A 10,646-nucleotide genomic window follows, 5' to 3' on the forward strand; every position below is an offset into this window, starting at 1 on the left:
GAAATGTAAGCACAATGATGATGTTCCTTCAAGGTTTTGGATAGACTCTCAATAAAAACGCAGACGATAAGCTCAGCTCATATATGTGTCACCTAAATACCTGAAGCTGGCATAGGTTCTTCGCGCCTTGTTCCCAGCTGGGGTTAAGATCGCGGTGGGCACAGGACAGCAGATTCTCTTCTGGGAAGACCCCTGGGTTGACGGCCTCTCCGTGGCCACCATTGCACCGGCAGTCGTCAAGCTTGTTCGCCCAGGCCCAGCTCGCCGTCGGACTGTCCAGGAGGGGCTGGACGGTAATGCCTGGATACGTGATGTCGTCGGCCAACTGACTGTCGACGCGGTCGGCCAATTCCTCCATCTGTGGCCCTTGATTCAAGTTGTGCAGGTTCAGGATGACACGCTGGGTTCCTTCTCTTGGAAGTTCTCGGCATCCGGGGCTTATGACACTAGGCCAACATATTTGGCTTGTTTCGCCGGCCGTACATCTATACCCGCGGCGAAGGAAATTTTGGAGTCCTTCGCGCCACTCAAGCATCAATTCTTTGGCTGGCTCGCTGTCAACAAGCGCTGCTGGACGTCCGATCGCTTACAACACCGTGGGCTCCCGAACCCTGGGCTCTACCCTTCGTGCCACGCCGTCGCAGAGGACCTTGATCACCTCCTCTTGCAGTGCCCCTTCGCGCGCGCGGTGTGGTTAAAGTTGATGCGGTCACTTCGTCTAGGAGACCATCTACCGCATATCGGTGCTACCCTGGCTACCTGGTGGCTGGACGCTTCTGCTGCAATCCCCACCAAGTCTCGGAGATCGTTCAACTCCCTCTGCCTCCTTGTCATGAGGGCTATCTGGATGGAGCGCAATGCTTGTGTGTTCGACGACAACGCATATCTTGCGTCCGACCTGAGTTCCCTAGTTCGGAGCGAGTGGCATGAGTGGGTGAGGTGTAGAATCAGAGGTAGAACGCCGGGAGAGTGATCTGCCCCGGCCCCTTCGTTCAGGGGCAGCCGGTGGGCTAGGCGGTTTCTTAGGGTTTAGGGTCGACGCGATGGTTGTTGTATCCCCAAACCTGTGCCTCTTTCTCTTTCACTTAATACAATGATTCATAGATCTCCTGCGAGTTCTCGAAAAAAAGATAGATGCAAATATTTCACGCTCGGCCTCTATACGGGTAAGATACACATAACTGTTTACAAAATCTACAAGTAAGTAAAAGAACGAAGCTTATAAGTTCACCACCTCCAAACATGAGCACACTGCCATAGCCAACATGTGGTGGCCCTATCTGTAGAGAATATTGGATGAAAGAAGCAAGTGCGCACTGAAAATAACCTGCAAATGTGAGAAACTTATATTATTAAGAACGATATTATTTCTAAACAACTTTTTCGGAAAGAAGGTTGAAAACACCCGGTCTATACATCAAAATAACGGAAACAACCTTTTTTATCATATTAATAAACAAAACCTAACAAAATGAAGGTGATAAGTTCAACCTATCATGGAAATTTCACACGACTAAGAATGTTTAGGTGACCCTAAAGGTTTCACCTTGCATACTTGTGTAACAAATAATGTAAGCACAGCGCAGATATTCAATAAAAACGAAGGTTATAAGTTCAGCTCATATATATGTATTACCTGACAAGTACCTAATAAATGAAGAAAATTGCACATAACTCCACTTATTATAGCGGATTTGTATAGAATCACAACAATGCTTTGTTTTTTCACATATCACCATGTGTTGCCGCAATTACTTGTGCAAAAACACAAAGCACAGGTCAACGGTCTCTTAGTGCCATTTATGACATGTTGGGCCCATTATCAGCCTCTTATCTCCTCCCACTATTGCCCTCTCTCCCCGAATGCTTCTCTATCCTCCCAGACCTATGAACAACATCGTCGTCGAGTTCAGGCGCCACCACAGGAAGCCTCCCCTAGTCAAGCCACCATGCCTAAAAAAAATTTTCAACCTGGGATCACTCCCCTTTCCATTAATTTCTCAACGAAAATACAACGTTCTTGTTTTTGATGCGACAACAATTAAAAAGGAAACAAGAAAAGGGAATGAACAGGAAGTTTTTTGGTAGGAAAACCCGCTGTATGGCCTCGGCATCGAAAGCCATACAGCGGGGCAAAAAAACTACCCCTAGCTACAGAAGGGTTCGAAACACACAATAGGAGAGGAAGTTCATTACATCACCACAGCCAACAAGCTAACCCTCACACAGCCAAAAGGGAACAAATCCTAATGCATCTTGCAACCAACGGATCAGCCCTCCGTGATGATCAACCTATCAGGTGTTGGTGCAGCCGATGCATTTGAAGCAGCATTTGCCATGAAACACGCCAGGTCGGACGTCCGCCCTGATCTCCTCCGCATCCATAGCATTGTACAGAGCTGCCAAAAAACGGAGAAACGAACACATGCAAAAAATAGTTACCACAGGGGACCTCTCGGTTTTTTTCTCGAAGGTGATCTGGTTCCTTATATTCCAAACTGCCAACACAAGCATATGATATTTTTCCCCATGAGGGAAGAAAACATGCAACCAGGTAATACTTTGCCAGAGAGTTTTGGGACAACCATGAGCATTTAAAACAGACCCAACCACACCCCATATTACTTTAGCATGCCAACAGCCAAAGATCAGGTGTTTCAAAGACTCATGTTCATTGCAAAAAAGAACAGATGGGTGAACCAGGCAAATTCCTTTTTCTTGAGATTATCTCTAGTAAGAATAACATTCTGAGAAAAATTTTAAACTTGAGAGGCAACTTTGCATCCCAGATCCATTTATTATTAGAACCAAACACAATCCTTTTCCAACAAACAGTAAAGGGATTTGGTGGTAAAACGCCCACTTGTATTAAGCTCCACACCATGCCTAGAAGATATGCAAGACGCTTCCTTCCTCTCCGCGAAAGGAGATAACAACGTGATTATTTGTGCATTTTTCTATTACGAAATAAATTCAGCACATATTTCCTTATTTGCAAACGTAGAACCGGCAGTGTAGCATCCATGATTCAATTGAGTAATAACAGGCCTAAACGGAATAACTTACTGTACATATAAGATCGGGAAATATACCGCACATTGCTTCTGCTACTGCTGCGAGAACTACACCCCTGCGTCGCTAATGGCGACCGATAGGAGCTCTCGCCGTCCTGTCGGGTGCTCGCGCCGCCGCGCTAGCAGCCGGCAAAGGTGCTAGCTGGAGGGTCAGCGAGGACCCGGGAGCGACGCTAATCCCGGAACCGCCGCGACGTCGTTCCAGGCGCGGGTACGAATTGCTCGGCCCCACTCTCCTACCCATCTCTCGCCGATCCAATCCGTGTTCCCATTATCATGACAAGATCCATCGTAGTACATAACGCCTCATACAGGAATAGCAGTCCAATCATGTTGCCAAAGTTATTGCCGTTTCTTTAGCAGGGCAAGCAAACCCCCCAATTTCATCAAGAAATCGAAAGGTTCAGTACTGTTACAGAGTTCATCAGACTTCAGTTCCTGCTTATTACACGTATGCTAACATCTGGGTGAACACCGGGGCATGCCAAGATTGCAGTTGATTGCTCAACTAGCAGATTGATTGCTTAGGTCACACAGCTAGCAACACTACTACAGCTAGAGATACAAAAAAGGGGGCTCTTCAGTCTTCAGCATGATGGTGCGGTGGTGCCACAGTACCACAAGCATGCTTTGTAGCACTATCTAGACCTATCTGTTTTCCTTGTAATGTTCGGGAACTGCCAGGAATGGCTTGAAGGTCAATATGAGCCCGAGTACCTCTGTCAAGTTTAGCAGAAGAAACACCATCTGATCACCTGAACGTACACGCAACAATTTAAACAGTTGCGTTTTGAGAGTGGTTATGAATTTCTACGAATTGACATTTATATTCAATCCCTATGATAAACATGCTAAAGTCCACCTCGTTTAGTTAAAATTATCCACCTGGTTTAAACTCTTCCTATTTCTTACCTACCATAGTTTAGACTTTAGCGGGTAAACCACCAAATTATAAATTAGCAGTTAAAAGGTTCAAATGCTATTGTAAATTTGTAATGCTGCAAGTTACATATTTCTCAGAAGTCTAAATTTACCTGGAAAGAACGCTGCATGCTGGCGCTTCTGTGCCCACGAGAATCTGCAATCACAGAAAAGGTATTGCAAAGTAAGTTTAATTCATTTTGCCAAAATATATCTACGGTCTCATTACGACTACTTTATGTTTTTATCTTGATCGTCAGGTAACATGAGTTCTCTAGACAATAGGAAATTGAGAAATGTTTTACGTTTTACGGATAATAGCATGCTTTTTTGGTTTGGTCAACTAGTATTTCCAAAAGAGTAAGCATGTTTTTTTTTGAATGGTAAGAGTAAGCATGTTAACCAAGAAACCAATGTTCAATCTACAAAGTTTAGATTATGAAAAGCCAGAATATAATTTTTTTAGCTGTTGCTCTTCTTCTTTGTCTTTCCAATAAATAGGAGATGCTGAAAACAATAGTGTATTACACTAAGGCCGCGACAAGCCATCACCACCTGGATTGTTAGGATCTATTTTTTTGTGTACTTTGGTTTGCTTGTTGTTTTGGCACCACTTTCGTTTCTATACACAAATTTGGTGCTCTTCTTCTAATTCAAATTACACACACGTTGATGTGTGTTAAACAAACAGAAAGCATGGTTATACTTACATAATACCGGCCCCAGCCGGAGCAACAGACTTGAATAAGGACATGAATGTTGTGGCTATTCCATTTGCAGCACCTCTTTGCCCTTGTGGCTGTAAACGTGGATTTTATTTTTTACGTCAGTGCATTCGAATATAATGTTTTCCCTATGTAAGATCTGGGATAGTATACAAGTGAATTCAGAAAAGTTGGTTACATACGACAGCATTGTTTTGTAGAAGAGAGGTGCCGCTGACTCTAGTTATCTGATCAACATACCAAGAATGAGTATTTGTGAAAGATAAATTTTTGAATTAGAAATGCACCAAGTACCAGCATACGTTCGAACATTTATGATGAATTACCATCACATGTATCGACCATTTGCTGGAAGCGGTGAAGATGGTTTAAATCTTGGAACTATAAGCTCCTAATAAAGTACTTACAGCAAGAGAGCTTTTAAACATTGCTGCCATATATAGAACAACACCAAGTCTTATTCCTGACAAGTGTGTCAGAAACGGATAAGCAGCAATAATTGGTATAGACAGTGCCTGCAATGCTAGTGGTCAACTGAGAAAACATAGGCAGTAGTGAATTATCAAGTAAACTGAAATTCCCATATATAAAAAGGGTGACAGTTTTTTTTATCTGATAAAAGAATGACATTAGTAACTCACAGATGCGATGCGGGTTGAGTTGATTGTCCCAAGCATCTTATCGAGCCAACGATAAACAAATAATTGATATACAAGAAGACATGCACCTGCAGTGTAAAAAATCGCATATATTGCAGCTTAAACACACAACATTATCTAAGACCTACCTAAGATTCTTCAAAAAAATCTGGAAAGGAATTGATTTAATACACTTACCTGCCACTGTAAGAACTTGTCCGACATCCTTAGATGAAAAGCTAAGTCCACCATATTTTCTATCACTTACAGTCCAGAGAGAAAATATCTGATGTTCAAGTGTGGTGGTAATGATTAGAATAATTATGCTTCCAAGTACTCCCTCACTTTCTAATTGTAAGACGTTTTGGCAGTTCAAATATTAAAGAATCGTGGTAGTAGCAGATTTCATGTTTGCATGACGAATATGTACACATTTTAGATCAAATAGGTCAATCTCACACAGTGACATGAAATGATTGACATATATATTGTACTGCACCTAGATCTCATTATCTTTTTGAAGCACTTCTATAGTGAAGTAATCATATCGCCTATTACCTCACTGTATGCAGTGTCGTGGAGGGAGAAGACAGAATATGTAATAATTGATGACATCAGTGGCCAATTTTTTAATAAGCTCTTCTTAGGCGACTCTGTATGTTCTTGAGATGTAGAAGGTTCAGCTGCTTCAACTACCTTTTCAAGGTTGGTGTGCTTGTGTAGAGTTTCCTGTTTAGTTGATTGACCATACCAGATAAACATTCAAACAAAACACAATAATAGGTAGTAGTATAGATAGCATAAGCAGACTTCAGGAAATATACATACAGGAAGCCATATACAACTTATCAGGGCAAAAATTGCCAAAGTTGATATGCAGAGACATGGAAGAAGATATGGGAATCTGCATAATTGGGATCAAGAACACTAAAATGATTAAACATTTATTTTATTTAGTATGGAAATCTAGGAGAAAAGTTTACCTCCCAAATGTTGATTTGTCGTTGAAAATGTGTGGATATTGTTTGGCTGGCTGGTGATAAGTAGACAAAAAAGGTGAAAAGAAATACTCTTAGTGCGATTGAGATTTACAGGATATTTCATATTACCTGGGCAAGGTAGCCCCCAATTGCTGGGCCAATTATAAGGCCCAATCCCCATGCTGTATTGACCTAAGTTTTGGTGAAGTTGATCAAATTAGCTTCATGGTATTTATCATAGTGCTACCGTGGACAAAACATTAGTAGTTAAGTGCTTAATGTGGAAAAAGAATTACGGTTGACATGCCCAAAGCTTGTTGTTCATCCCGACAAACTTCAATGCAGTAAGCCTGCATCCACAAGTAACTTTCACATTATTCAAATAGACATTTGACATAATAACAATAAGAATATATGTAGATGCTGATGGTGATATCCTTCCTTTGTTTATTCGTCACAATTGTTATCTATATTTCAAAATACCTTTATTGGTGCAAGAAATCCATTTAAAGATCCAAGCAGCAGCCTTGTAGTAATAGCCATCCAATATTTCACACTTAATCCGAATAAAGTATTGAAAACAATTCTGAAATGCAGATATGGAAATTAGCTTGTATACAAAATAAATCACATGGATAATAAATTTTCACCAGTGAAAGATATTAAGAGCAGTTACGTTGAAAGTAACGACAATGCTATTACAGGCTTTCGCCCAATGCGATCTGCCACCATTCCCCAAAAGATTGACGCGAAAGCTCTACCAACCATATATGATGCACCTACAATAGAAGTATTAAAAGAGTATGCACAAAATATTGATATCTTTGTGGAACATAGAAGTATGCATGAATTTTGGTGCTCCCGGTGCCAGGTATGAACGAATATTGGTAATTTTATAGAAAAAAAAATACTATATTTTTGTTAGACTCAATTGATTGGGAATTTTGGAGTCTCTGTCGATTTATTATTTTTCTGAATTGATTGGGACTTCAGAAAGAAAATCTCAATCAACTGAGATATAGAAAAAGCCACAAAAATACATGCATGGACTTTGTTGTTAATTACTCTTTGAGAATTATGTGCTAACACAATCTTACCAAGAAATCCAGCATAGAATCCAATATCTTCTTCTCGTTGAGCAACATGCAAGTCTTGTATCTGTTTCAGAGAAGGAAAGACTTGAGTGCTCATTAATTTTTGCACAGTACTCCATCCCAAAGCTTAAGTCTTATATTATTTTTAGATAGTCAAACTATGCCAAGTTTGACTATGCTTTTACCAAAATCATTAACATGTAAAATACAAAATTAATATCATTAAATAGATAATGAAATATATTTTCGTATGGTATCTAAAAAATACTATATTTGTTGATAGATTGTTCTAAAAATTTGGTCAATTATACTTGGTTTGACTTTTAAAAAAAATATAGGCTTTAAAGTTTGGAATGGAGGTAATATATATCCAACTTTGAAAAATTCCCGACCATAGGGGTGCACTGCTGCGACCACTGGATGTGTGGATCAGAATCTAATTGTTGAAACCGAACACAAGAAAAAGAGTCACCTTGTCTTTCGAAAAAGAGATAAAAAGAGTCTCTTGACAGCGGCCTGCTTACAAAAATAATTTGGTGATGATGGCTAGACTACGGCTTATCTCCTTTATGCCACTGGATTTTTTGATGCGTATTCTTTTAGCCACTCGGTTTGCACTAATAACATGTGGATCCAAAACGTACCAACATGACAAAAGGAGGTAAAATCACTCTTCGTGGTAAAAGGCTATAGTTACAAGAGTACATGAAGACTACCTAGCCACTCTGTTTTTTTTTTTTTTTTCCGACAGGGACAAAGACCACTCTGTTGTACATGCCCAGGTAGCCAGCAAACAACCAAACATGTCTAGGCACTCTAGAGTAGTACTACACTTGATAGCCAGTCTACACTCGTATGCGCTTGAAACAAACAAGCAGACAAGAAAGAAACTTAAATAAAAACTATGACTATCAATGAAGAAAATGGCGTATAGCTAGCAGTAGTACAATCTAAAAACAAACAGGGAGACAAAGGAAGCTAAAATAAACTCTGAGACAAAAAAAGGCAGTAGCAATGAAAGAAAACGGCATGCGTATGATAGACTTACCATGAAGTAGAGAAACGGGAACAGCGACGTGATCGGCAAAGCTGAGGAAGATCGATGGAGACGTACATGAGATGCGGAGAGAGAAATATCGGTTATGTTGAGAATGATGCGACCAAAGAACTTAGGCAGACAGGCAGAAGCATGCATTGAGGAAATTAAATAATCCACTATGTAGTGCTGTAGGTGCAAGCACAAATAAGATAAGACCGAGAGGGAGAGAGAGAGAGACGATGGCAGCAATTCAGCTAGTTTTGTAGTACAACACACTAACATGAAACGAAGGTGGTGATTCCGACGAAGGAGAGCTCCCTGTACGGGATCCCCTTGCTGCTCTCCTTCCTCCGCTCTATGGCGCACCCGGGGCAGCCGTCGTAGTACGTCTTGGCCGGTGCTGGAGACGCCGCCTCGCCCATCTCAGCCTCTCGCTCAGCACCTGCAAACCTCAAGTGCGAGTAGGAAGATGTGGAGGTTTGCTGAGACGTAGAAGTAAGGCTGGCAGCGCAGTGGAGACGATGTGGAGGGAGGTCGACTGCTTGTAAAATTAAAGGCGGAGAAGAAGATGAAACAGGTAACGGCGCTGAGAAAGCTAGTAGCTCACTCTGTCGCCGTCGTGTGTTGGTACGTGTGCCCCGTTGCGTCTTCATCTCTTCCACACTGACCATGATGCAGCACTAGTATGTAACACGTGAGGCGGGTGACGCGCGTCAGCGAGTAGAGCGGTGTCCACGCTTTTCCTGTGGCTGTGAGAGGCAGGGTGACGGAGCCACCGCACCTGACGATCGAGGCAAATCCATGGTAGTAGAGGGCCTAGGGGCGCCGCGTACGTTAGCAAATGGAATTTGTGGCGTGTTCGCAACTACGTCGAGCCAATTTCGGTTGAAGAAAACAACAGACCACGGTCCACAATTTCCACAATGTTGTCGTGTTAGGGCCCTACTCATTTCATTTCCTGTATATCGGTTTTGGTCTATTTACGTTAGCTCGTGGATGTAAATGCAGCCATGTCCACCCCTCTTGTCCGTTGGGTTTAGGACACACCCAAAGGGTCGACATGTTTCCTTTTTCCCATCATCAAGGACGCCGGTGTGATTAAAGGCCGCACACCCCTTAGCCAACCGCCCCCAGCTTCCCGCGTGGCCGCTCGGTTCCTACGCATGTGCCCATCGTTTCGTGCACGGCCTCGCATTTCCTGTGTGCCGCTGCTCGTTTCCCGCCATGCACATGGCTACAAGAGGAATAGCGCCGCTGGGGTGGCAGGCCAAACCCTCTGCAAGCAACCAACAAAATCCTGGCAGCCAACCGTAGCGACCATGCTTACGAGAGAAGGAGGAGACCACCGCGTACGCGGCACATGAGGAGCATGAGGCGGCGTATGGCCCTTACCGGGAGGGGATGGGGGAGGTGGCGGAGTCCTTGTCGCGCGAGGTTGTGTAGGTGGCGGAGACATCAGAGCATGAGGCCGAGGCTAAGGCAACATCATAGATCCTAGCGAAGGCGGAATCGCTGAGGGATGGCGCGCGGCGACCAACGCGAACATGGCACAGGACCAGGCAAAGCTAGCGGGGGCCTAGGCGGCGTTGGCAGAGGGCCATGCGGAAATGGTTGCCACGCAGCAGCCAAAGCCCGTGGACGACACGCGGGTGGACGCGAACCTCGAGGACTTCGACGATGATGAAGATGCACTGAACGTGAGTGACGAGCGAGAGGCTCTGCTCGCATCGTTCAAGACCGCCCAACGCGATGAGGCTACTCGCCAGCTCATGGCTATCGAGTGGCAAGCCCTAGAGGCAGGGCGCACGGCCGTCCAAGTCTTCTCGGTGGCAGCCCACCACGCGGCGGGTGAGGTGGTGGTGTAAGCGAGGCAGGGCCGACAAGCGGAGGTGAGGCGACGACGATAATGGAGGTGGAGGTGGAGGGAGGTGGCGAGGGACAAAGCTCGCTGGTTCGCCGACATGGATGCGGCAAGGCAACCGAGAAGGAGGAGGATGAGAGGGAGAGATCCCGGGAGGCGGCCGACGGGCGGGTTTCATAGTCCCGAGCATGATCTGATGTCGTTGTGACGCCTTTGAGTGGTGTTGGGTGTAGGAGGCAGCGGTTTGGGACACGCGGGGGTGGCATGACGGCGCCGACCCATCATGCCGCAACAGGGCGGAGGACCAGTAGGGC

General features: G+C 44.0%; 1 protein-coding gene across 1 annotated transcript; it reads right to left on the reverse strand.

Moving 5' to 3' along the window:
• Positions 1-3,414: 3,414 nt before the first annotated feature.
• On the reverse strand, positions 3,415-9,077 carry LOC124651749 (protein ZINC INDUCED FACILITATOR 1-like). Its single transcript, XM_047190788.1, has 17 exons — positions 8,752-9,077; positions 8,481-8,521; positions 7,436-7,496; positions 7,015-7,117; positions 6,822-6,924; positions 6,635-6,688; positions 6,468-6,530; positions 6,342-6,391; positions 6,187-6,262; positions 5,917-6,087; positions 5,557-5,644; positions 5,362-5,447; positions 5,128-5,235; positions 4,903-4,947; positions 4,706-4,794; positions 4,109-4,152; positions 3,415-3,829 (listed from the first exon to the last, which is right to left on the reverse strand). Exons 1-17 carry the CDS (start codon positions 8,891-8,893, stop codon positions 3,723-3,725), a joined length of 1,431 nt encoding a protein of 476 aa, XP_047046744.1. The 5' UTR covers positions 8,894-9,077; the 3' UTR covers positions 3,415-3,722.
• Between the last annotated feature and the right edge of the window lie 1,569 nt (positions 9,078-10,646).

Source organism: Lolium rigidum, chromosome 5 (genome assembly GCF_022539505.1).
Source record: "Lolium rigidum isolate FL_2022 chromosome 5, APGP_CSIRO_Lrig_0.1, whole genome shotgun sequence".
Lineage (NCBI taxonomy): Eukaryota > Viridiplantae > Streptophyta > Magnoliopsida > Poales > Poaceae > Lolium > Lolium rigidum.